A 27,713-nucleotide genomic window follows, 5' to 3' on the forward strand; every position below is an offset into this window, starting at 1 on the left:
TGCGCAGCGGCGAAGACCCAACACAGCCAAAAATAAATAAATATAATAAATAAATTTAAATAAATAAATAATAAGTAAAAATCAAGCTGTAAATTTAAGATTTGTGCACTTTGCTATCTGTATGTTAAAAAAAAAAAAAGGTTCTACAATCTTACAATGGAAAATTGCTTAAAGATAACACTCCATTATCAATATATCACATATCAATAAATACTTATTGAGCGTGTATTATGTGCCAGGCACTATGCTAAGTGCTGGAGATATAAAAATGATTAACACTGAGCACTAGATAAGACATGGAGACTGCCCTTGAGAGGCTTGGATTATTATGCAAGAGACAATTAATGTACAAACTATATAAAAGATTGTTAAGGAACAGGGTCTTAAAAGGTGATGTGTACAAAGAAGAGAAATATATAATCCAAACTAGGGGAGGAAAGGATGGTTACAGGAGCCTTCTTGAAGGAGTTATTAACAAATAAGCCTACTGACTTGCTTGCAGTATGGCCTAATGACTTAAGAGCACAGGTTCAAATCCTAGCACCATCTTTTACCAACTGTATACGTTTGGACAACTTACTTCATCACCCCAAGCCTGTTTCCTTGTTTACAAAATGGATATAATAGTATTCACCTCATCGGGCTGTTAAGAGGACCAAATAAGATAAGAGGAGAAACACCAAATAAGAGTAGAAAGCACAATGGCTGCCGTAAGATATGCTAGTATTCTGGTTGTTATAATGATGACCTCTTTCTCTCTCACATACACACCCCACTCAGTGTACAACCTGGTAGTTTCTGGACTTCCCGGCCAATGTATGCATGTGCCACACAGCTATAAAAGAAAAAACTGCTCCATCCTCACCCCCATCTTCTGTTATCATCCAGGCTTCCCAGTCCCCTGAAAAGTCTGCTTGACTTGCTGTCATTACCAGACATGCCTGCGCCATGCCCATTCGTTGCACGTGAGTCTGGCCACCAAGGCATCTCTGGACTACCTGTCCACCACCACTCTCCTCTCATCCTTCACTGTGCCCCATATCCACCAGGAGACAGATCTCTTGGCTTTCAGCCCCACACTAGTCTCTGATGGGTCTTTCTTACCAGTGTTTTGGTGATTTTTATGCATTTCACTTAATCAGCTTTGCCCTCTAACTATTGGCCACCACTGTCTCCAAGCCAGTGGCCAACATTTCATTTCATTTGGAGTTATCATCATTGCAGAGACAGAAAAAAAAAAATGTGATTAGAACAAAATCATCAAGCTTTGTGAGGTTGAGAAAAGCTAGTGCTAGAAAAAGAATAACTTTTTTTTTTTTTAATAAGTAGGGTTTTTTTCCCTGTTAAACCTCTCAGGGCTTCCAACAAGTTAGTGTGTATTTTTAATTTATTTATTTTTATTATTTATTTATTTTTGGCTGTGTTGGGTCTTAGTTTCTGTGCGAGGGCTTTCTCTAGTTGCGGCAAGTGGGGGCCACTCTTCATCGCGGTGCGCGGGCCTCTCACTGTCGCGGCCTCTCCTGTTGCGGAGCACAGGCACCAGACGCGCAGGCTCAGTAGCTGTGGCTCACGGGCTTAGTTGCTCCACAGCATGTGGGATCTTCCCAGACCAGGGCTCGAACCCGTGTCCCCTGCATTGGCAGGCAGATTCTCAACCACTGCGCCACCAGGGAAGCCCAAGAATAACATTTGGGTCTTTTGTTCTTTCCTACTTTATCCTCTTTAGGATCATGATTCTATTTTACAATCCGGTCTTTCCCTGTGATAATCTCCCACTGGCCAGTTGTCTATCAAGTGACCCTTTCCGAAAGGTTTTCTCCCTCCTATTCATTTGCAGAAAGACCTACGGGAGGGGCAGGGCTCAACTCAATTTCTTCTTACACATTCACCTTTCTGACGGCTTTTACCAAGTTTCACCAAAACAGATTCAAATGATAGCAATAAATAATAATAATAATAAATGACAAATTAAAGTTAAAAGATGTTTCCCTATTCAAGTGGCTCACTGGTAGAACTAAGTGTTCCTTATTTCTAAGAGTGCAAAAGATATGATTTGGACATTATAAGTATCGGGTAAAAGGGCATCTGCTCTAGCTTCCAAATTTTGTTTTTAACACATACCTTACAAAATTGTTTTGGCTTTATCTAAGCACTACTCCCACTTTCTAAAAACCAAGACAGACTGTATTGTTTTAATTTGTAAATTATTCATGATTTAATTCTGTTCCTCACTTTGGATACTTTGCTTTATACATCCTCACAACAGCATGTGTACCTCCATGCCAACAAAATCCTTCATATATGTTTCAAAGTCCAAAATATTAAAGCATTAAATTTCTTTCAGTCAGATTCTCTGCAGCAAAATAATCTGAAATTCTTACATGACTACAAAAATGTTATAGCAAGTTGAGGCAGAAAATTTTAGTTGCCTCATGTTTCCACTAAAATGTATTAAGAAGTTTACACAAGAACAACAAAGATGTTTATGTTACAAAAACGACAAATATAAAGCTAATTGCTGGTGATCCACATATGAATTTACTATGTCATAGACTGAAACTGTGATTTTAAGGTTTACCTATCACCTAACCCGTTCCCTAATCCTGAAACAAAAGGTCATTGAAACTCGTAAAATTCTGGAGACAGTGAGTCCTCAGCAAACTTCTAAGCTTAAATTGCCCCTCCTCCTTATAGCTTTTCACAGGAAACACTTCCTTCATCATAGCTACTTCTTCAATGTGTTAGCAAGTAAAATTCCCCAAGAAGAGAAACAAAAGTAACATGAAAATTGAGCTGATTACAGATGGGTGAGAAGCAAGAATTCTCTCTTACAATTTTTAAATTACGATATTAATAATAATTAACCACAGTAAATAAAACTAACCTTAGATGGCAGACCTTTGGAAAATGCTTCCATTAAACAGTATTGAGAAGGTAGTGGCAGTAAATAACAAGTTTTGGGTTTTTTAAATCATTCATAATGATCCTCGACATCAAAAGCAAAAATGTAGATGACTGAAAGGGCAAAATTCTCCAAGTAAGATATTGAACATGAAATTCCAGTTCGCCAAATATGAGTTTGATGTAAAAAACTGAGAACTCGTTCCTTTCAATTACACTTTGTCACTAAAACTCAATATCCATCAGAAAATATTAGTTATTATAATTAGAATTCTTTTACCCTCATTACATAATGCTGTGCCTCATCAAAAATCATAAAATAGTTCAGAAAAGAAATTTAGCATTTCTGGTCCTTCTTGTAGGCCTCATGCCACTTTGAGCCTGGATGAATAAAGTTTTTCAACTCATCTAACTTAGCAGGCCCTAAGTATTACAAATTAATTAAAGAGACTATACCCTTGGAGCCACTAATCAAATCTGTTGTCAAAATAGTCTACTGTACTCAACAACAAGAAAACAAACAACCCGTTTAAAAAATGGGCAGAGGGTCTGAATAGACATTTTTCCGAAGAAGACATACAGGTGGCCAACAGGCAGATAATTTCCTAATTATCAGGAAACGCAAACAAAAACCACAATGAGATCTCACCTCATGCCTGTTAGCATGGCTACTATCAAAGAGACAAGAAATGACAAATGTTGGAGAGAATGCAGAGAAAAAGGAACCCTCATACACTGTTGGTGGAACTGTAAATTGGTGCAGCCACAGTGGAAACCAGTAGGGAGATTCCTCAAAAAATTAAGAACAGAACTACCATAAGACCCAGCTATTCCACGTCTGTGTATTTACTCGAAGCACATGGAACCACTAATTTGAAAAGATACGTGCACCCTCATATTCACTGCAGAATTGTTTATAATCGCCAAAATATGGATACAACTTAAGTGTCCACAGATGGATGAATGGATAAAGGTGCGTTATATACACAAAGTGGATTATTACTCAGTCATAAAAAGAGAAGGAAATTCTGCCATCTGCAACGACATGAATGGACCTGGACAGCGTTATGCTAAGTGAAATAAGTCAAATGGAGAAAGACAAATACCTATGATTTCACTCACATGTGGAATCTAAAAAGACAAAACAAGTGAACAAACAAAATAAAACAAAAATAAACTCATAGATACAGAGATCAGATTAGTGGTTACCAGAGGGAAAAGGGGTTTGGAGGGTGGGTGAAAACGGGGAAGGGGATGGTGGTGAATGGTAATTAGACTTGTGGTGGTGATCACTTTGTCGTGTGTACAGATGTCAAATTATAATGCTGTACACCTAAAACTTATGTAATTTTTTTAAAGTTTAAAAAGTGTACTTGATAAGAAGCACTGTCATTGCTTAACTGGTAATGCTTTTCTTTCTTAGTTGTACATCTAGATGCAAATGTACCAAAATGTTAACAGTGGCATCTCCGGGTGAATAGTAGAATTACGAATGATTTTATATTAAATCAAAAATCAAAAATAAGAAGATTAAATGGCATTCACATAACACATACTACACTATTTAACGACGGAAAACAGAAACCAAATTTGGTACTGAATTTTATCACAAAATCCACAAGACATTAAAACATTTATTAAGTACAAAGAATGTAACAAACATATATATAATATAAAAAACAAATCTTACTCATTTTGCTAATACTATGTATAGCACATCTTACCTCTAATCTCCACATCAAAGTCAAATTTGCTGCATCTTGAAGATGTTAAAGAGTTAAGCCAGAGTTGCAAAATCTTGAAAGGCAGAGTTAAGACTTAAAAAACAAACAAACAAAACCTCCCTTAGTTCTACAGCACTCAAGCCTGTCAGGTGTTAGTTAAAATAAGGAGTAAGCATGGATTTCATATTTTTCCTTAAGAAATAGGTTCCGACTGCTGATACGGTTTTTCTTACAACCACACAGCGAAACTTCCAGTTGAGATGGATTTTTTTTTTTTAATGATACTAAGCATTTTGATATAATATGCGAAAAACTCCAGACTTGGCTGTAATTTTGACATGTTGCCTCAGTATTATATACCGTGATAGCAATTATCATTTGTCTGTTTTTGACAGAGTTCTTGAGATTGAGTTTAAACCTTTATACAGTAAGGTGGAACAGCCATGGAGTTTAAAATCCAAGAAACAAATACCATAAGAAGAGCTTCCCATATAAGTTCTGAAGCAGCTATAAAAAGGGGAGGGGAACTGGTTACTCTGCCTAGTCAGAGTTTTATTCAGTTGTGCCAGGTGATCTAGTGGAGGGTTAGAAGGAGGGAGACAACACAGCCGTGGGATACTGTTCTGGGCACGGAAAGCAGCCTGTAACTGCATGTTGGCAATGGGGAGACAGGCTAACAAAGGGGACAGAAGATGTACTTGACAGTAGGGAGGGTTAGCAGATGAGTAGGAGGAGATGGCATATGAGACGTAGGCTGGGGTGTGGTAGGAAAGAGCCTTGGTGGTAAAGATGAACAGCTTCAGTTTCACGCAAAATACAATAAAGGCCCAGTAAAGCAAGTCCAGAAGCCGCAAATAATGGCTACAGTACAGCATTTCAAGCTGTCTACAGGGTAGATATTTAGATAAGGAGTCTTGAAAAGGGGAGGTTATAAAAGTCATGAGAGAAAACATTCAAAACTTAGTCCAAGTGTTTTCATAGAAATGAAAACACAAGCAGGGATTTAGAGGTGCCAGAGTTGGTTGTTTCTGATGTTTTCATAGTTTGAATAAATAGGAGGAGGAAAACAAAATGAAGCAAGTAAACTCAAGTTTAGGTGTTTAAGAAATAGTCACATGACTGAATCCAGAGAAGAAAGGTGATAATTAGGGTAAGTGAGGAGGATCTTAAGTAAAAATGATAGGGGATAAGAATTTTTTGGCAACTTGTCAGTTACTAAAGTGTTTAGGAAGACATTGTAAAAAGAAAATAAAGAGAAGTAGAAAAATAAATAATGATAATGATTTATAATATCCTAAAGGGTTCAAACAGAAGGAATAATGTAATAGAGTGACAGGGTTGAATCATTTAATGTGCTAAAACAATTTTCCAAACTACGAGTAAATCTCTTAAGAGTTCTTTTTGGTTGAATGGAATTCTAGTTTGATTTAAACAGCTGATTCTTATTTTTTCACAAATAAGTTATATTCCGACTGGAGAGATTTTACTAAAAATTCTGAAGAATTCAGCAATTGTTCACTAGCCCTTAATAATTTAAAACAACTTTGGTTATAAAGGCATCATTGTGAACCGCGCTTTTAAATCCACGCCCAAAGTTATGTGAATGGTTAGTATATTTGACCTTAACGCTAACACTTTAACAAATTCACCACTTTTACCACTAGGTGGCGAAAAAACCCAAATAGTATCTGTTAACAAAGCTAGTACAAGATCCCAAGTACTTGAACAACTAAAATAGCCACCAGGTGTCATCCAAGAGAGGAAAAAAAAAAAGACTATTCTCCCCACTCAAATACAAAAATTCATAGTTTTAAGCACAACCATCTAAGCTCTATCAGAGGTAAATGCCCTGTCCATTAACTGTCTAAATAGTTTGCATATTTATACTCTATATAATTTATACAATGCTCTTGACTCCAAGATACTGCCTTTCAACTAACACCCAACTAAGTAAAATTTAGTTTCTTTAAAAAAACAACAAAAAAACAGCAAGACCAATGAATGAGCTCAATGTATTGTGACTCATAGTTTCAACCTATCCAAATACACTGCACAAAAGAATCTAAAACGGCTTAGACACAGACAGCCAAGAATATTCCAAAGTGTATTTGGTTATGTATATATACTTCCAGATTCATATTCTTTTTCCCTATATTTCTCTCCTATAAGCAATTTCATTGATTGTAAAAAAATCTAGATAATTATGCTGTTATGTCTTGAATCCCAGGGTGATTTTACGAAAGCACTGCCATGTTACCAAAACGTTCACAGTAAAGAGACAAATGTACCTGTCCTTAAGAAAGATGTATAATGAGAATTATTATGTTGAAAATTAAAATTAAAGCTTTACAGAATTAAGCCCTATTTATATAACAAACCATGCTTTTTAAAAAACCATCTTTTGCACTTCACTAACTTCTAACAAAGATTTTTCAACGCTGTTATAAACATTATGTCAGCTAAAACACTATGTCATGCTGCCTTTTATAAGGTGATACTTTTTTAGGCCGAATCCTATTCTTAATCCTCTGGACACAGGAGTTGTAATCATGTCATACCCTGCAAATCTAGCGGTAGGTGGTGTCTCAAAAAAGGACGTTTTCTTCCTTCTAGGAAGTGGTCAAACCTTGTTTTTCCCTCTTGTCATCAGGCAAAAACTTGATTGTTTTTCGTTGCTATCGAATTAAGAGATGGAAGAGAAAGCACAGGAGAAAGCAAAATATACTGATTAAATTATACTTGCTTCTCTTCCTTGCTCCTTATAGTATTCTTTTAAGGTCTCGACTTGACCTCGACTGGGCTCATTTCCACCCTGCCTACAAAGCACTGGTTTTAAAAAGAAAAAAACCCAAGCCAAGAATGCTCTTGTCTATGAACATTATCTCTTCTCTGGTTTTTATTACATTTTCTTTTGAAATTCGTTAGATTATGCTCAACAACCAGCCCTTGCCCAACCGGTTTCTCCCCTTCCCCCATCTCTACACACATCACTTTTTCCTCCTCCCATCAGGGCAGTGGGCAAAACACTGCAGTGCCGGGAACGCACGCTTCGGACCGGTCACTCAGCAGTTTATCCTCACTTGGCTTTGCAAACAGTTCCCCACCCAACCTTGTCCCCCAGTTCCCTCCCTCGGCCATTATCTTTCCACTAGACTGTGCTCAGTAAGGGACTCCAGCTAGCACGTCGAGGGTTTACGGTAGCTTGCCTACCAATAGGAGCCTACAATGAAGAGAAGTCAGGTTCAGCCTCCCAGCAGCCCCAGTGTCTTCTTCCCCTGGCTGTACACCTACTGTACCCGCGAGCGAGCCGGGCGCGGGAGGGGGCGCGCAGGGAGGGCGGACAGCAGCCGCGGCGTGCGCATGCGCACTGGGGTTGTTTTTCACAAAGCTGCTCTTAAAGTGAGCTGGCAGCTTCCAGCCGCCCGTCTTTGTAAGGAGACCACTGAGACTAGCAGGATCGCTGAGCAGCAGCCTCTGTGCTGCCCTGACTTTTTAAGAAATCTCAATGAACTATTTGTAAAGAATCACTGATCCTGCCTGCAAGCTCTTTGCACGGCAAAGACATCGATCAGTGTTAAGTGAAGATCACATTTTATATGTGATCTTGACTTTTTTGTCTTACATTATATTTTTTATAGATTTTGTTATAAACATGGTGCTGGGAAAGGTAAAGAGTTTGACAATAAGCTTTGACTGTCTTAATGACAGCAATGTCCCTGTGTATTCTAGTGGGGATACAGTCTCAGGAAGGGTGAATTTAGAAGTTACTGGGGAAATCAGAGTAAAATCTCTTAAAATTCATGCAAGAGGACATGCGAAAGTACGCTGGACCGAATCGAGAAACGCCGGCTCCAATACTGCCTATACACAGAATTACACTGAAGAAGTAGAATATTTCAACCATAAAGACATCTTAATTGGACACGAAAGAGGTAAGTTTTTTACATTATTCAGAAATTATTAGACCTGTTTTCTTTGGTAAAATACCTTTTCAATTTTTCTGAATTAATGTAATCCTACTCCCACCATAACGTATAGCTGTTTGATAAAGGTTGGAAAGGTGGAAGATTTGAATTCTCCTTGACATTCATCGTGTGTTAAGCCGTAATGCATGCAGGCATCTGCAAAGTGACTGCAAACTGCACTTATTCCACTACCTCTATACCCGGCTTGGTCTGTGCCATACACACTTGCAGTCCATTTCCACCTTACGTATAAATTCTGCTTATATCCGATTCAGTAATTTTACTAATATGTTTTCAAATGAATTGCGAAAAGCTGCAGTCCAATATTAGGTTTTTCCTTGTACTCTGCAACCTTATATCTTAAAAACTAAGCTTCAGTGAAGAAATGGAGTAACATTTTTAAGTGGGTTAATAGGTGTGTTTCATTTTTAATATTGACACGCAAAAGACTTCAGAGAATTGATCGTTGTTCTTTGATAATGGGTTTCTGTGGTTTATTTTGACATATGGTATCAACACCCCACGTGTTTTTTCCCTATTCTTTCCAGTTCCTTTAGAAATTTACATCAAGCATTCTCTATTTTAAAGGACAGCACCTATCATTATGATATGTTTAATATCAGTTTTAGAAGCCATTTAGGGTCAGAAATTTTCTTTTCCAAGCATCATGCCTAACTTTGGAACGTGCATTCAATGAAACCCGTGCCAGTCAAATGGAATTGAAAAGTATTCGGCTCATTGGATTTGATTTTTGGTTAGAAACTGGAGATAAAGGGTTGTCCAAGGGAGAAGGGGTCCTGAGATTTCAAATCTATTGTTTAAATGGTTACATTGTGGAAATATAGCAGACTCTAAGCTTGTTTTTCTAAGTTTCCACCCTTTGTTAGAAGCGGTTCAATCCTGTTTCGGACCAGTTCTGGGGGGTGGTGAGGAGGGGCGCTTGTTCTGCTCTCAGCAGATTGGTTACACGCGTCAGGTGGTGGCGATGACTTAATTCCTAGCCCAAGAAGAATATAATGTTAAAACTGGTTATGTAATTTTGTCCTTCTCCTTTTTAATGCAGTATTTAACTCGAATGTTGATGATTTTTCAAAGAGTAGAGCACTTTTTACCTCCATTTTTAATTAAAAAATACACATCCACGAGGAAGCGCTAATTGAACTAAGGCAAGTGTAGAAACGTAGGGTGCTTTGAGTTACAGCATGAATGCATTATTTTTAAAATATTAAGATGAAATCAATCTTTAGTTGGATTTTCAGTTACACATAGGTAATTTGCATCCTGAAATAATTTTTAGTTAACCTCTCCAAGCAGTGACAGTGATAAGAAATGCAACTGCCTAATGACAGTCCTGGTATTTGTTGAACAGGACACACAAGAGTTTGTATTTCATCCTTCCTGGACTGGCAGCTTTTTATAAGATGAGTGAGAAGAAACAAAGGTTTTTAAGGAGTTGAGGTTTGCAGTGGGGTAAAAGTAGAATAACGACTTATGGGGACAATTTCATTAATTGCGCCACGATTTCATACTAAAGAACACTATGTGCCCCGCACCCCCACGAGACACCCCTCAACCCCTGCAAGCTTGAACGAGCTTCGCTTGGAATAGTTTCAATGACTTAAAACCGGGACCTCTCAAACTAGCCTGGTAACTGAGACCCCGCCCCGGGCGGCCGGCGATAGGCGGAGCCGGGTTTGTTAGCCTGTTGCTAAGGCGATGCCAGGCTCTGATTGGATTGGGCGCGGGCGGGTGGGGAGAGTGGGCTCGCCGGCTGGGGCGAGGCTTGGAACCGGCGTGCGCCGGTAAAGGTCCCTCCTGAGCTGCGGCCCCCGCCCCTACTCGCATCCCTGCCGGGGCTTCTGGAAGCGCGCGGGGCTCATGTCACATACCGTTCTGTTGCCCCTCACCTGGGCCCGCTTGCAGCCCCGAAAGGAACGACTACAGGTTTCAACAGAGTAGAGAGGAGAAGCTTCCGCCGGCCTTACAGGTGCCGAATGGCCCTGGGCGCAACTTTTTAGCTGACAATCCCATTCACGGGGAAATTGGGTGGGCAGGGTTAGCAGGACCCCATTTTCCACGTTTTCGGGTGGAAGCTGTCAGGCAGTTTCTGTGAACGCTTGTGTTCCTCTTAGCTGAAACAGCGTGTTTCCCGATCTATGCAGTCACCAGACTGGCTACCTTGATGTGACCCGAGGGGAGAGAGAGCGCCAAGACTGGCTGGGACGGGGAAGGGAAAGTGACACTATCATTGAAAGCGGGGTGAGGGCTTCGGCGACTATTCCTTGCCCCCTTGTCATTGTTTCTTTAGGGCTTTTGCATCCCGCGCCCCCCTTCCCCGCCCCACCAGTTTCCCTCGCCGCAACTGTAAAGGTGTCAGGGTGGCCCGAGCCAGATCGAACCGGTCACCGGCCGGGGCGTGTAAAGCGGAAGCGCTGCAGCGTGCTCGCCCCGCCCCACGCCAGCAGGCTAGGCTGCGCGGCCGCGAGCGCGAGCGCCGTGCGACATATGCCGTACGTATAGCGGGGCGCGCGGGCGGCGGCGGCGCGCGGGCGGGCCGGCTGGGATCTGCTCGCGCCGGTTTAGGCCGGTCCTCTCCTGCTCCGGTCTAGTTCTTGATTGACAGCCCGGCACTTGTTTACCACGGCGCGGCCGCCGCCGCTCGCCTCGATGAGACTGCTGAGCTGGCACAAAAAAGGGAGCGAGACGGGAAGAAAGGGAGAGGGAGACAAACTTTGGGCGCCGTGGGGGAGAGCGATTTTAAATGGCCCCCAGCTCATCAGCGGGCTTTCGGTGCTGAAATCCCGTAGAGGGGATTTGCACGGGGGGAGAAGAAAATACTACTGAGATAAGAAGGGAGTCTTGGTGATTTTTTTTTGAATAAAAGTTTCCACATATAGGCGCTTTTTTCCTTTTCTCCTGTGATGGAAGGGAAGCATCACGGTTTTTGTGTGAATTCATTACTTTGGTGAGGGAAAGTTAAATATGATAATACCCGTTTCTCTTAGTCTCCTGGTTAATAATGATACAGGTTTCTACACCGAGAAAACTGCTCTAGTAGACGTTTATGTAATTAAATTAACCGGTCAGAACGCTTTAGAAAATCATTTTAAGAATCCAGAATACCCTCCCACATTTCGTTATATTTGTTTTGGAGATAACCTATTTGAGCAAAAAAAATTGGTTGTAAAATAAAGTCATCCCGTTTTTTCTAGCAATGGGAAACAAACCTAGTCTTCATTTTTCAAGGATGTGTGACAGTTTCCCATTAAGCAGGCACCTTTTAAATCTAAGGTATATTTTATATATATGCGAATTTTTAGCTGTTGCTAGGATAGACTGAGGTCATAATTTTAGGTTCAATAAGAATTTTTATTTTTAGCTATGAAACTGACATTAAAATCACTGTTCCTTTTTTTTTTAACTCCAACATCTATTTGACAAGAGTTTTCTAATGGTTTTAGGGCTTTAACATTCACATCTTCCGTATCAAAACTGACATATTTTAAAAGACTTACATGAACAGTTTTCATTTTATATATAGTCTTAATAGGATAAATTTAATTAAGTGGATGAAGAAAAAGGTAACATCTTAGTATGAGATTTGAAATCTGAATCTTTTGTTGAGCCTGTATTGTCACACATAGATGCTTTGCAGTTTAGGTTGTTTTCCATTGAAAAACCAACTATGGGGTATAAGTATTAATTATCCCCATTCTACAGATGAAGCAACTGAAGACAGGACTTTTATTTTACCCAGAGGAAGTGATGAAGTTGGAATTAGAACTCAGATCTCTCACACTCTAAAGTTTGTGGCCTTAATTACTATGTGAGCATCTTTAAAGTTCTGCCACCAGGAAGAGAGTGTAAAGGTTTATTAACAAGTTTTTTGTTTTCTTTTTCTGTTTGTTTTAGATGATGATAATTCCGAAGAAGGCTTCAACACTATTCATTCAGGAAGGCATGAATATGCATTCAGCTTCGAGCTTCCACAGACGTAAGTATTTTGTGACACGCATTTTTCATAAACATCCATTCTTTTAAAATGAAACATTCTAAATTTAAATATTTTTAGTTTAAAAAAAAAAACCCTTTTCATTACTGAAACTTGCCAGAGGAAAACATATACTCAAAAAAGAAGCTATTTTTTTAATCTAGAGTGGCAATATTATAGAAAGCAAAGCTCAATTCTTAGTATTCTATCTCAAGTTTTATATGGTTTTTAAAACTTGAATAGTATTTCATTTAAAGAGAGTGAATTGGAAGGTGCCAGTGAAATAGTAAGCACTTAATACTTAGTTTATCATCAGCATTAGCAGAAAAGGTAGAACATAACAAGTCTCTCATTTAGTAGTTTATAAAAATTCAGTGATCATTTTTTCTACTGATGCTGCCCAACAGCAGTAAGCTAAGAAAGTCAAAATAATTAAGAATATCGAACTTCAGAAGTGATGTGTTTTTTCTGATATGAATTCATTAGCTTCTGTGCAAAGAGCTATTGAGAAGGTCACTTGAGATATTATGACCTGGACTTAAAAGGAAACATCCATCAGAGATACCTTAATCTAAGGCTTGGAATCTAGTATGAAAGGAAGAAGGAAAGTAGTATATTCTTACTGGATTAATAAATCATTAGAGGAAATTATACAAAGAGTAATTTTTGAAATAATGCCTTAACAGATATTAAAACATGCGAAGTGGCACTTGTACTGTTTGTTCTGAAAGGTAAACTTGGCATTACATAAGAACTTCAAGTGCCAAAGGTACATAATTCTGTATTTTTTTAAATTCTAGTACTTGTTATATATGGATAGAGTTCATAAAGGGTATTTTTCAGAGTATCCTGTGTATCATATTGCTTAAGAACATGATTTTTAATATAATGCCCTAATTACTTTCTGAGAGAAATATTTTAAGTCTGAATACAATAGGACTAATACATTTGGGCCTGAATGTTTTCAAAGGATGGAAGTAACTTAATATATTTTTTAAAAATTCTATCTATAAACCAAAGTCATTTAAAATAAACTCTAGAAAACTAGCATAGATCCTGCGTTTTATTTCTCTGCTATACAAGTTAATACAGAAGTCTAAAATACAAAACAAAAAGTAAAACACCACTACTCCTCATAAAAAGCTAGCACTCTACCTTGTAAATAAATGAACCTTGTGCATTTTTCTAATGAAATTATGAAAAAGAGACTAAATTCACTAAAATAAAATCTTACACAAGTAATAAAATCTGGGAGAGTTGAAAAAGAATTCTGATTCTCTTGATACAGGTCAACAGAAAAGATTCTTTTCCTTTTTAAGTCTATAGTATAGTTAGAAAGCATGGCCAAAAAGAGTTAGAACATAAGTAAACTGGGAAATGTAAAAGTCTTTTTTTAGAGTTTCAGTGGATTTAATGAAATGTGAAAAACTTTTGAAACTATAACGACTATTCCAGGCCTTTTCTAAATCTTAATTAGTTACTATAATAAGAGATAATAATAATTCTTAGTTAATGAAAAATGGAGTGCCGTAGGGAGTCGTTTGGTCTGATTGTTTAACCAGTGTCCAGAATATCTCAATAGAAATAGTTAAACCATTCTTAATTTTATTTTTAAACTAAAGTCTTGACCTTTTGAAGAATTGTTCATTTCCAGACTTTCGTAATTTTGCCACCAGCATTAAAAGTAGCCTCTTCTTAGTTTAAAGAGATTGTATTCTTCTGGCTTTTTTAACCAAATTTCTGTAATATTTAACAACTATGTATTATTATTTGGAAACAGAAGGTTTTTTTCCCCAATGACTTATCCCTTTGGAAATATAAATTATGCCTTTGATAACTCATTGATGTATAAACATACAATATATTAACACTTCTATGCTGAGCTACTGTATAATTATTAAAAAGAGGTGTAAGATTAATATATTGACCTTTATATTCTGCACAGACCACTTGCTACCTCATTCGAAGGCCGACATGGCAGTGTGCGCTATTGGGTGAAAGCCGAATTGCACAGGCCTTGGCTTCTACCAGTAAAATTAAAGAAGGAATTTACAGTCTTTGAGCATATAGATATCAACACTCCTTCATTACTGGTAAGAATTAACTGAATTCTTCATTTTTTGTTTTTGGCATATAAATACTAAAGAATAATCACCTAAACTACATACACAGTCTTTATAATTTTTAAATAGTAACTTCATTTTTGAATTACATAAATACCATTTTCAAAAAAAAATAGTTAAGAGCACACAAATTAATGCAGAATATGCTCACATTTTCTGATACTGTAATAACTTTAAGTAAATTTTTAAAGTAAGACCAGTATTTGGTATGAAATATCTTCCTCAGAAGGTAACAGCAATAACAAAAGAGTAGATCTGTTCCCTAAATAACTTTAGTGGAAAAGGAACAGTAGTATCAATTATTATTATAACAATATCACTTAACTTGAAAATATCATAATCTAAAATTTGTACTGCATTGCATTATTCCAATATAGGGATAGTTGTCTAATGATGGGGAGATTATTATTTTCATGAAAAAACTTAAATTCTGTTTTAAAGGAAATCTTTTTTAATTGTATTTTTTCATAAGATTCAAATTTGACTTCAAAAACTTTACTTGGTTTAAACAAATAATAACATCTTTAAGCAAGTAAAATTAATCTTAAAAATGAGCAGTTTTCTTTTTTTACTTATTGAGTTTTATATTCTCAGAGAAAGATGTTATCATTTGGGATTATAACCAAGTTGCTTTCCAAACTGCCTTTATTTTTTTTAATTTTTTTTTTTTTAAGGCAGTTTAAATGGAATGTGGAAAGGGTTTTTTTTTTTTTTCTGTTTGTTTTTTTGGTTGGTTTTTAATTACTGTGTATGTAAATAACCTGGGCTAAAACTATGTTTATGAAATATGGTGCTAAACCCTGCACCCTTTTTTCTTTAATTGAATGGAAACTTGTATAAAGACAAAAATACTAATATAAATCAGAAGCCATTGGTTAGTGGAAAAGTATATTTGGATACTGAAAAAAAAAACCAACACTACTTTTAATGTTAAATTCTTCAAGAATTTAAGATTGTATTTTAAAGCATTCTATTACTGTCTCAATTCATACATTGATCTTTTTCTGTAAATTTATTTCTTACAGTCACCCCAAGCAGGCACAAAAGAAAAGACTCTCTGTTGCTGGTTCTGTACCTCAGGCCCAATATCCTTAAGTGCCAAAATTGAAAGGAAGGGCTATACGCCAGGTATGTATGAGGTGAATTCCCACAAAAAACGATCTTTCTTCACTTAGCTCTTGTGTATGAATTTACATTATTTCTACTAAATGCAAACATGATACAGTATTCTTTGGTAAAATATCATAAATTGTGCTTATCCAGTTTCCTTTTATAAATTGGAATGTAGTCTTCTTTTTTAAATTGTTACTATAAATGTGTAGTTTATTTTTATAAGTTACTTGCCACTCTTAGGATAAGCTTTTTATCCATGTAGTTCACTGAACTTTCAGACTTTAGCCTGAGAGTCTACATTTGTTTTGGGGTTGGTTGGTTGGTTGGTTGGTTTTTAACAGTAGATAATATTTTTTTTTCCTGTAGGTGAATCAATTCAGATATTTGCTGAGATTGAGAACTGCTCCTCCCGAATGGTGGTGCCAAAGGCAGCCATTTACCAAACACAGGCCTTCTATGCCAAAGGGAAAATGAAGGAAGTCAAACAGCTCGTGGCTAACTTGCGTGGGGAATCCTTATCATCTGGAAAGACAGAGACGTGGAATGGCAAGTTGCTGAAAATTCCACCAGTTTCTCCCTCTATCCTCGACTGTAGTATAATCCGTGTGGAATATTCACTAATGGTATGTATAGATTTAAGGGTTTGGGGTGGTTTTTTTTTAGGTTTTAAAGTCGTAAGGGTATCATTTTGTCTTATCCAGGATTTGATTTTTTTTATTCCATGTGTGATATATATAATTATATGTAATTCTTTATATGGTTTGGAATATAATTACTAATTTTACCTGAGGTAAATGTACACGATGGAGAAACTTTTCAAGTATATCGTAGGTATATAAGTTAAAAAATGAAGTAAATGAGAGCCTCAAATAACATTAGATTGGGTTATTCATTTTTTTAAAGGAAATAGTACTTGGCATTCTAAACCTAACATCTCCTTTCATTGTTTAGGTATATGTGGATATTCCTGGAGCTATGGATTTATTTCTTAATTTGCCACTTGTCATTGGTACCATTCCTCTACATCCGTTTGGTAGCAGAACCTCAAGTGTAAGCAGTCAGTGTAGCATGAATATGAACTGGCTTGGTTTATCCCTACCTGAAAGACCTGAAGGTAATAATTTGATAATGCATATCTAAGCTTAATCTATTATTTTCAAGAACATAATTCTGCTTCTGATATTTTATGATTAAAGTTTGTCTGTACTTGAAGAGAGTAGATGTGCCCCTAATGTTAGGTTTAAAACGTATATCCCCCTAGTTTTGATCACAAGACAAATTATTATTATGTTACCTTGACATTCCTTTTTAATACCTTCTATTCTGTGTATTTTGACATGCATAAGAACGTGCTGTTCGAATTGCGTGTATCTTTTTCCTTCAGCACCACCCAGCTATGCAGAAGTGGTAACAGAGGAACAAAGGCGGAATAATCTTGCACCAGTGAGTGCTTGTGATGACTTTGAGAGAGCGCTTCAGGGACCACTGTTTGCATATATTCAGGAGTTTCGTTTCTTGCCTCCACCTCTTTATTCAGAGGTAAGCATCAAACCCTCAAGTACAAAATGGGCTGTGACTCTCTTAGTAAACAGTATTGCAGACTTTTTAAAAACACAGTTAGGTTTTGATTATCATGATAAGAGAAAAACAAATAATTTTGAACAACAGATTAAAAGTTAGATCATAAGGTTGTCACTATTTACTAAGTTTGACCCAGAGGTAGGACTGGTCTCTTATATTATTGGGGAAATAAAGATAATGATCTAACCTCATACTTCCAAAATGCCAGTTAAAGGAATAATTCATCTTTTAAAGCATCTATAGAGCTGGCATTTTACAGTCATTGATTAAATAGCTAGAATTTATCTTATTCATCATCCTTTTCCAATTTAATTTTCATATTTTAACATTCTCAGTCATAAGGGAAAATAACATTTGTAATAACATCTTAAATAGCATTCCTGTACTCTTAGATTATTTTTATTCATCTCAAGTAACTAAGCACTTACATGAATAAAATATGGCCCTTGGGAGAAGCGTACAGACTGGTGAGAAAAACAAACTTAGAAGCAAAATATTACATAACAATGTAATAGTAATGCACAGTTCATTTGAGGAGCAGCTTGCTGGGTCTTGAGAATCAGGAGGGGCTTCCCTAAGAAGGTGATTGTTAAACTAATTCTTGAAGAGTAAGTATTCTCAAAATGTAGAATGTTCCAGGCAGGAAGAAAAATAGGTGCAAAGGAAAGGAGGCAGGGAGCGATCCAGCAATGTCAGGATACTTCAGAATATATATATACATAATAACACATTGCAGGGACCTTAGAGTTGGCCTTGATACCAATTTAATACCAAATGATTTTGTAAATCACTAGCATCAGCTTTTTCTTTTTGGTTGCTGTAGTTGAGACAGCTATTTTACAGTGAAATATTACTCCCAAGAAAGACATAAAAGGATTGTTTCACTCTTCAACGAATTGCTTTTTTTTCCCCTTAATACCATGACTAGAAGAGTCAATTTTCCTTTGGATGTGATTAATATGAAATCCACTTTATTCATTGATTATAGGATGTTCAGAATCTGTTTTGTTCTCTGCAGATTCTTGATTGGACATAATTTTTCTATCCCACTATTTCAATTCATAAAATTATTAGATGCTAAAAATGTCCTCCCACTTTTTAGAAACATTGTCACTACATTTTTATTCTGACATATCTGTCTTGCTTATTAAGTCCCTCATTTGTGATTTGATCTGACAGGCATTTTAAAAGAATGGCAATCTAAGTATCCACTTTTAAGCAATTTGTCATAAAATCTACCTCCTTCTTTTAAAATGAACTAAAGATAATTAAGAGAATTCAAAACTTTTAAAACCCTAAATTGGTTCAGGGTGTGATTTAATTATTTAACATCTAGCCACATAGAGGGGGGAAAGTATTGTAAATGGGTCTTGTCCAAAAGATCTTTCAGTAAAAGAAATGTATTAAACCCAACAATTTGCCTTCCTGTGCCCATTCTCTTTGTACCTGAGAAGCAACTGAAATATGTCCACTTTTATTAAGTGTATGTGCATATGCAAGTCACTACAGAAAGAGGCAAGGTGGGAAGCCTCTAGAGCATTTTGGGTTCACCATTCCTATTTCTTGATACACACTGTATTCCTAGGCCCTCCCTAGGGCTTTACACCCATGAGTTATTACCTCACGTAAGCACCAAGAACTTTGTTTACACAACTACATTCTTCCCGCTCGGGAAAAGATGAGTTGACTTTTTTGTAACAGGATGAAATGGATACTTTACAGAAGAAAATCATTGCTATGAAAATGTTGGCCAATTGTGTATTTGAGTCTTAAGTGTGACTAAGTGCTGAGTAAAACTCCATTCTCTGATAGAACGTTACCTTTAGCTTTTATCAAATAAAACTATTCCGGCATACCTTTCTAAATTTAATTGTTAATCTAGTAATTGAATAGCAAGTACTTTATAGATGATACTAATACCCTTTCTTCCCCATACAAACTCTGTATGTTCTTTCCGATTACATTTCTCAACCAGTACTCAAAATATTACCCTATTTGCTGCATTCTTACTAAACCTTATCAATTAACTTTGGTTTTGGGGTTTTTTTCTCTTTTCTGTCTAGATTGATCCAAATCCTGATCAGTCAGCAGATGATAGACCATCCTGCCCGTCTCGTTGAAGGAATACTTGATTAAATCAAGCTGATGTGGGTTCCGAACTGTATCTCTTCCCTTCCCGGCTGAGGACAGAGAAGTATATAGGAGACAACGTTTTCAGAGGAAGTGGAATTGCTTTTGCCCAGAAAAATGGCGAATACATGAAACAACCAGTGATCATGCTTTAGAAGCCTACAGCAACATTCTGGGACTGCTCCAACATGCTTGAAGATCTAAGCTTTTCTCCTTTAAAACTGGCACATACTAAGAGCAGTCTTCTTAGCCTATGGTCATACGTGTCAAGACACCACGTTGTAAAGAGGGATGATTTCCTTCTTTTGATTTGAAAATTTGCACATGCTCAATGCTTACATTGTGCGGTTCCATGTCACTACAGCTTTTTTTTTTCCATTTATGCCAGACTCTTGATACTCTTAAAACTTGTTTGCAGTGAGCACAACAAGGAACAAAAGAAAGCTTTGAAAAAAACTTTAACATGAAAAAAACGCACTGACATTTTTTTTTTTTTTAATTTAATATAGCCTGGACTTTACCTGCGTATGCACATGCTCAGAATTGTCCTACTAGGCTGACCATGTATCACCTCTTCAGCTTGGATCCTATGGTGGATTTATTTACAAACATCAAATGCCTTCAAGCCAATCCTTCTTGCTGTATGTTTTGCAGCCTACTGTAGTAGATACGCAACAGATATGTGGGAAAAGAGATAAGAGGAGGAAGCTAATAAGAGACTTTGTCAAGATTGTATACCTTCTTGGTTTCTTTTAAGAGTTTGTTGCCTTTCTACTATTACAGCAAAGCAACATTTTGTTACTGACTGCCTAAAATCACTTAATCTCAGGTGAACGCATCACTTGCCAAACTGTTGGAATGCTATTTGTGTTTTGTTGCACTGTTGAGTTTTTTTGTTTGTTTGTTTGGTTGGCTTTTTGGAGAGGGAAATTTGGAAAAGGGACATACACAAAAGTGATAACCCACCCGCATTGCCTTTTTATCATTACATGTGAGAAGAAACTAGCAGAGCTAAGAATGGAGTAAAGAGAGGCAGTATGGCAGGCACCAGCAAAGAGTTAAGGGCTGTTGCTCTTAAAAATTATTGTTATTTTTTATTATTATTTTAAAAGTATGGAAGTTTTCCAGTCACTGGAAAGGAGGAGAAAGTGCATTTATTTTTATACAGAGTTACTTAATTACCTCCAAAACACATATGTTGGAAATCGTTTTTGCTGGTGCAGAGTATTTTCATGAGCAGGAATATATATGTTCAGATTATGATCAGAGAGCTCAATTTATACATTTCCTATCCTGCTCAAGCTTGACAGAGCTTGAAAACCCAAGTTTATTCTAAAAGTGTATAACTTCAAAATTACAAATACTAGAATATGTGCTGGAATAATAACTTTTATATTTTTGTGGTTCTTTTAATGAAAGTATTTTCTTCCATTACCTAAAGAAGATTTTGCTAAGCATGAGAAATCATTCACTTTGAGTATATATAGTTATGAAGAACGATCACATCAGTAAATTATAGCTTATATTAAAGATAATTTAGTTGGCTCATAAATATACCAGCATTCATGAAGACACTTAAAACTGCATTTTCCAAGGTAGCAAGTTGTACTGATTGTCTTATTTTAGAAGGAATTCAGCTCTGATGTATCTTAATGAAAATCAGCATCTCTGGTGTTGCAACATATGCGTGAAATGGGTCTTACATCTATCCTGCCATTTAATCCCACAGTTAATAAAGTGGCTGAAAATGATAGTAACTCTGGCTTGGTGCTTGACCTGGTTAAATACTGTCTTAAAGCTTCATACAAAACAAATAGGCTTTTCCATAAGTGGCCTTTAAGAAAACATGGAAGACAAATTCATGTTTGAAAAATGCTGACAGGGTGAAGAAAGCCCATGTAAAAATGAATCGCGTTTTAAGTGATTCGGTTAAAGGGTTTGGGCTCCCGTAGCAAACTAATACTAGATAATAAGGAAATGGGGGTGAAATATTTTTTTATTGTTGTTAAATCATTTTGTGAATGTCCCCCTCAAAAGAAGCTAATGGAATATTTGGCATAAAGGGCATTTGGTGGTTTTATTTTTGTTGGGGCGGGGGGCGGGGGGATTGTCAGAAAATCCCTTTTCTTTTCTCTTCTTATGTCTAACTGACTAGGGAACAATTATTGATATGCATAGCATTGGAATACTTATCACCATATACTCTTATAAATAACACATGAGGAAAGAATGACCAATATTCTGTTAATTGGCACTGGGTCACAAAATGTGATAAAATTTTAAATATATAAAACTTTATCAAATAAAGTTTTATTTTCCCCATTAAAGTATTCCTTTACTTTCTTACTTAGAGGCATTACTCCTTTCTAAATATTGGTCAATTCTTGATACAAGATGTGAGGTTCACAGGTGTATTCCAGTATTCAAGATAGATTCCTGATTTTTCAATTAGGAAAAGTAAAATCCAAAATGTTAGCAAAACGAAGTGCAATATTAAATGTTTGCTTTATAGATTATATTCTGTGGCTGTTTGTAATTTCTCTCTTTTTTTCTTTTTTATTTGGTGCTGAATATGTCCTTGTAGGCTGTTTTAAGAAAACAATATGTGGGAAATGATTTAATTTTTCCTATTGCTCTTCCTTGTGGAAAATAAAAGTGTTTTCGGTTTTTTTCCTTTTTGTAAACTTGTTTGGAGATTTATTTGAATCTTGATCATATCAGTAACTCATCATACATGCAGACACAATTAAGACTGCAATTAGGGAGTTCCCTGGTAGTCTAGTGGTTAGGATTCAGTGCTTTCACTGCCATGGCCTGGGTTCAATTCCTGGTCAGGGAACTGAGATCCCACAAACCACACAGCATTACCAAAAATTTTTTAAAAATAAAATGAAGACTACAATTAAACTCTTATTTTAAGCCATTCTGGGTAAGAATTGTTTCTAGCTCTCTGCTAAAGAAAATTACTGAAGGCTTAAAGGAATTTTTAGTACAAATTATCATCGTTTTACTTAATGATTCATTAAGCTATGGATTTTTTTAATAAAATTTAAAAGTTAGAAAAAAATAAAGTTAGATATATAAATTTCCATCTTATATATGAACCAAACTTAACCAGGTATAGTTTCAGGTACTAATTCCTTCTCTCTGTGATGTGTCCAAGTTTCTAGTATTTTAAGAGCACATAAATTAAAAAATTGTATTAATCTAATCTTAAAACAATTTTTCTAAATTTTAAAACGTCCTTTTTCTCAAAGAATGTCTGAATTTTATAGTGATTTGTAACATTAAGAAATACATTTGGGGCTTCCCTGGTGGCGCAGTGGTTGAGAATCTGCCTGCCAATGCAGGGGACACGGGTTCGAGCCCTGGTCTGGGAAGATCCCACATGCCGCGGAGCAACTAAGCCCGTGCGCCACAACTACTGAGCCTGCGCGTCTGGAGCCTGTGCTCCGCAACAAGAGAGGCCGCGATAGTGAGAGGCCCGCGCACCGCGATGAAGAGTGGCCCCCGCTTGCCACAACTAGAGAAAGCCCTCACACAGAAACCAAGACCCAACACAGCCAAAAAAATAAAAAAAAAAAAACCAAAACAGATGCTCCATCTCTAAAAAAAAAAAAAAAAAAAAAGTACATTTGGAATCACATTTAGAAGTTCTCTTCTTTCAGTGTTTATACATTCACGGATGAGCTATCAAGTTGTATATGTGCCTTAGTATATGATTCTCCAGTCTTAAATGTATACACACGTGGAAAAAAGTGTGTTACAAAGACATTTAGAGACAGACATTTATATTGTATTTTATAGAAATACTATACTATCAACCTTGTTAACAGCAATCTACAAAATAATACGATAAGAAAAGAAAAATGACTAGAAGAAGAGGAATCAGCATGAGAAGGGGAGACCTAGGTTCTGGGTTCTATGGCTTTAGATGTAGCCTTGAACAAGACGTGTGAATTTTGATTTCTTCATCTGCAAAGTGGAAAAGTAGCTATCCAAAGTCCTTTTCGTGACTGCAGATATGAGGTTATAATACATATTTAGGTAAAGAAAGAATGCTCTATGTCAATTATTAAAACGTTGGAAATTAACCATGCTGCTTCTAAATTTGCATTTGAATACTTTTAGACAGTTAAGTACATGTCTCAAATTATATAAAAGACAGTTATCTGGGTCTAATTTTTGCGTTACATCACCTATACTCATCAAACTCCCTTTGTCATTAATTATAATTTATTGAATGGCCAACATTGGTATATTTATCAGGACTTTTGATTGTAACAGAGGGAGAAACTCAGGCTAGCTTAAGTAAAATGTATTAAATAGCAATTCCAGGGATAAACTATATTAAGCACATTTGGATCCAGAAATCCAAATAATCCTCTGGGGACACACTCATCGCTCATCTCCATTCACTTACCCTTTTTCATATTAGCATTATTTTTTCCTATCAGCCTATTCTTTCATGTTAGATGGGTCAGGAAAGATGACCTCAGCTTTTATAGCTCACAGAAGAAATACTATCTCAAGCCCCCAAATCACTTGTTAGGGAAAATCCTGGTTGGCCAATACCTGGGTCATGTTTCATGCTACCTAGAATGGATTTCCCAATACAAAGAGTTCTCTTTCCAGAAGAAGGGAGAAAAGAGATCACTATATTCTTACTAGTCAAGTGTTGTCCAAACCAGCAACAATGGCATCACCTGAGAGCTCATTAGAAGAGGAAAATATCAAGATCTATCACAGAATATTGACCCAAAACACCTGTTTACATGATTCCCAGGTGATTTGTACAATAAGTACAGCAAAGTTTGAGAAACTGCAGCACACCAAACAAACGTATGAGATGAAAACAATAGGCAACTTTGTTTTCATGAATCCCAAGGTGTAACAGAGCTGAGGATTTGGGCCACTTAATACGTGAAAAATAACCATGCCATTTAAAATCCCAAGGCATATTTACGGCTTGATATTTTTGAGATAGAACTTTGTAACTACTGAGATGGTGGCAATTTTTTTTTCTTTATTTTTTTAAATTTATTTATTTTTGGCTGCATTGGGTCTTCGTTGCTGTGCGCGGGCTTTCTCTAGTTGCAGCGAGCTGGGGCTACTCTTCGTTGTGGTGTGCGGGCTTCTCATCGCGGGGGATTCTCTTTGTTGTGGAGCACGGGCTCTGGGCACACAGGCTTCAATAGTTGTGGCATGCGGGCTTCAGTAGTTGTGGCACACGGGCTCAGTAGTTGTGGCTCGTGGGCTCTAGAGTCCAGGCTCAGTAGTTGTGGCTCACGGGCTTAGTTGCTCCGCTGCATGTGGGATCTTCCTGGACCAGGGATCAAACCCATGTCCCCTGCATTGGCAGGTGGATTCTTAACCACTGCACCACTAGGGAAGTCCCTGGTCGCAATTATTATACCTTTGGAACTCCCATGTCAACAATCGGCATTTCTCAAAACTTGCATGACCGAATAACTAAATTTGCCTTTTCATTTCTTGATATCAAATCAAGACAGAGGGGAAATACATTTTTCAATTCATGAGAAAAGAATTACTGATATAAGAAAATTCATTTTGACTTTTTTTTTTTTTTTGACTTTTGAGGAATGTAAGTCTGCAATCTTCTGAAGAAAAAAATTTGGGGGAAATAACCCAGAGATGTGGTAAACACATGAATATGGAAAGGTCACCTCAAATCCAAGACAACTAGTAGTTTAAAAATCCAAAAGCACATGCCCAACAGGAAATGGAACCAGTACCGCTGTCTTTGACTGTTGAACAGCACAAAGGTAAACATAAAAGGAGAAGAATTTTTTTTTTCAAACTAGCTTCACAAATATCAACTTAGACAAATAATGTCAAGGTAATATATAGAGCCAAAAAGCAATAAAGATGCTTTAGAATAGTTTATAGCATTTATATGTTAAAAGTGTATAGTCTAGGGACTTCCCTGGTGGTCCAGTGGGTAAGACTCTGCGCTCCCAATGCAGGGGACTGGTGTTCAATCCCTGGTCGAGGAACTAGATCCCACATGCATGCCACAACTAAGAGTCCACATGTGGCAACTAAGAGTCCACATGCCACAACTAAGAAATCCGCATGCTGCAACTAAGAAGTCCACATACCACAATGAAAATACTGCGTGCCACAACTAACACCTGACACAGCCTAAATAAACATTAATAAATATTTATTAATAAATAGTTATTAATAAATATTCATTAATAAATATTCATTAATAAATAAATAAATATAAATAATTTTTAAAAATTAGTTCTAAAATATCATCCCTTTTAAAAAAAGTGTATAGTCTAATGTGATTCAAGAAAACAAATATGTTTGACACCTATATTAAAAACTTCTGATACATCATAACTAATTCTAACCGGAAATGGGTTTTTGCTAGTTCTAAATTCAAGACTTACATACGCTCTCAACATTAATTTCCAATCTAAACAAAATAATTATTACCTCTGGCACTGGTAAGTCTCTGGGAACATTAATAAAGTTAAAACAATGAGTTAGAACATCACTTTGTATAATTTAGAGGTCTGTTTACCAGTTACACAGAACAGTCTTAACAGTGAACAGAAGGTTGTGAAAAATTAAAATATACTGCCCTAATTTTTAACCTTGTAAGATGATGTTACGTTTGCCAACTTGTATGTCTAACAGTGATGATACAACTAGTGAAAGTCAAAGTATTACACTGTTATTACTTTAGATGATAAGAATTTTTGTCAAAAGCAAAAGCTATCTGATTCTTAATGAGTATAGGAATTTGGATTTATTAGGTCAATTTTGTCACATGAATTAGGAGCTTAAACAATGATAGAAATGCAAAAACATGTTAGAATAAGCAGTCAGTTTCTGCCTTTTTTTTTTTTTTTAAAGAAAATCAATATTTCCATCTTCTAGTACAAGGCCCACTTTGATAATCTAGACATCTTGACAGGTCTGAATCCCAAAAAGTAGTACTCAAGATGTTTAGAATATTAGGAAAATAATAGGAAACTCAAATACAGCACATGGATCTTGCAAACAAAACAGTATGCTGGCAGCCTATAAAAGCATACCCAGAACCTACAACAAAATCACACAGGCATTCTTCTCCAAACTGTCAATTCCAAAATTACAAAAGCAGCGTTGGTGGTATAGTGGTGCACATAGCTGCCTTCCAAGATTACAAAAGCAGAAGAGAAAATGTTCCTTCCCCTTCACTATTCTTCCTCCCATTTGGAAAGCCAATTCTACAAAACCCTTGTGAAGAAATAGCCATAGGAGTACATGCTGTGTAGGGAAGCAGTAGACAAATGCCTCAGGCTGGTGAGCTTTTATGAGTGCCTTGAGCAGACTGATCTGAAAAAGCCAAATAAATTGCCTTGTTACATTGCCCTGTGTATTCGTTTCCTGCAGCTGCCTTAACAAAGTACCACAAACCAGGAGATTTAGCCGAAATGTATTCGCTCACAGTTCTGGAGGCTAGAAGTACAAAATCACAGCAGGGCCAAGTTCTATCTGAAGCCTGGAGAGGAAAATCTTTCCTTGCCTGGTAGCGGGTGGCAGTCTTTGGCCTTCCTTGGCTTGTAGATGCATCACTGGAACCTCTGCCGCTGTAATCTAATGGCCATCTTCTCTCTGTGTATCTCTGTCTCTTCATATGGCATTCTCTCTGACTCTCTCTTCTCATTAGGACACAGTCATATTGGATTAAGGACCCACCCTACTCCAGTATGACCTTATTATACTAACTATTACATCTACAAGAACGCTTTTCCAAATAAGATCACATTCTGAGATGTTGGGGATCAGAGCTTCAACGTATCTTTTTGGGAGATGCAATTCAACCCATACCATCTTCCTTCCATTCAAAAATGAAACCATAATAACAATGCAGTATTTATAAGGAAAAGCTACTACTTTTTTTTTTTTTTCCTGATTAGATACTGTGGTAGGCAAGCACTCATCTGGGAGATAAGAAACCTAAATTCTGGTCCACAGACACAAAGTAGCTGAATGAACTTGAACAAGTCATTTGAGTTTTCTGGGGCCCCCATTTCTTGTTTCCTCATTTAAGAAACAAAAGTCTTTTGGGGCCCTTCCAACAATACCTTTCTACTTGGGTTACCTGATATAATGGAGTGAAAATACCTAGCCTTGTGTTCAGGCTCTGGTGTTCAAGATTTTA

General features: G+C 36.8%; 1 protein-coding gene across 3 annotated transcripts; it reads left to right on the plus strand.

Moving 5' to 3' along the window:
- The first annotated feature begins 7,996 nt into the window (after positions 1-7,996).
- On the plus strand, positions 7,997-22,212 carry ARRDC3 (arrestin domain containing 3). 3 transcript variants are annotated; one of them, XR_014262458.1, is made up of 8 exons: positions 7,997-8,557; positions 12,503-12,584; positions 14,527-14,674; positions 15,730-15,832; positions 16,184-16,440; positions 16,769-16,931; positions 17,164-17,356; positions 19,462-22,212. XR_014262458.1 is itself a non-coding variant. In XM_082458192.1 (8 exons), exons 1-8 carry the CDS (start codon positions 8,278-8,280, stop codon positions 19,516-19,518), a joined length of 1,245 nt encoding a protein of 414 aa, XP_082314318.1. In that variant the 5' UTR covers positions 8,016-8,277; the 3' UTR covers positions 19,519-22,212. The 3 variants fall into 3 exon arrangements, 2 of the variants coding, with proteins under 2 accessions (XP_082314318.1, XP_082314319.1); XM_082458192.1 differs by having other exon boundaries at positions 8,016-8,557; positions 17,202-17,356; XM_082458193.1 differs by lacking the exon at positions 14,527-14,674 and having other exon boundaries at positions 8,032-8,557; positions 17,202-17,356.
- The last annotated feature ends 5,501 nt before the right edge of the window (positions 22,213-27,713 follow it).

Source organism: Balaenoptera physalus, assembly GCF_965194825.1.
Source record: "Balaenoptera physalus genome assembly, chromosome: 3".
Lineage (NCBI taxonomy): Eukaryota > Metazoa > Chordata > Mammalia > Artiodactyla > Balaenopteridae > Balaenoptera > Balaenoptera physalus.

What these genes read in the sequence shown, in the direction of transcription:
- ARRDC3 (XM_082458192.1), top strand. Translation starts at nt 8,278, where the DNA reads ATGGTGCTGGGAAAGGTAAAGAGTTTGACAATAAGCTTTGACTGTCTT. An exon ending in AAGGAAGGGCTATACGCCAG is followed by an intron (nt 15,833 to 16,183) that starts GTATGTATGAGG and finishes TTTTTCCTGTAG; the next exon opens with GTGAATCAATTCAGATATTT. An exon ending in GTGTGGAATATTCACTAATG is followed by an intron (nt 16,441 to 16,768) that starts GTATGTATAGAT and finishes TTCATTGTTTAG; the next exon opens with GTATATGTGGATATTCCTGG.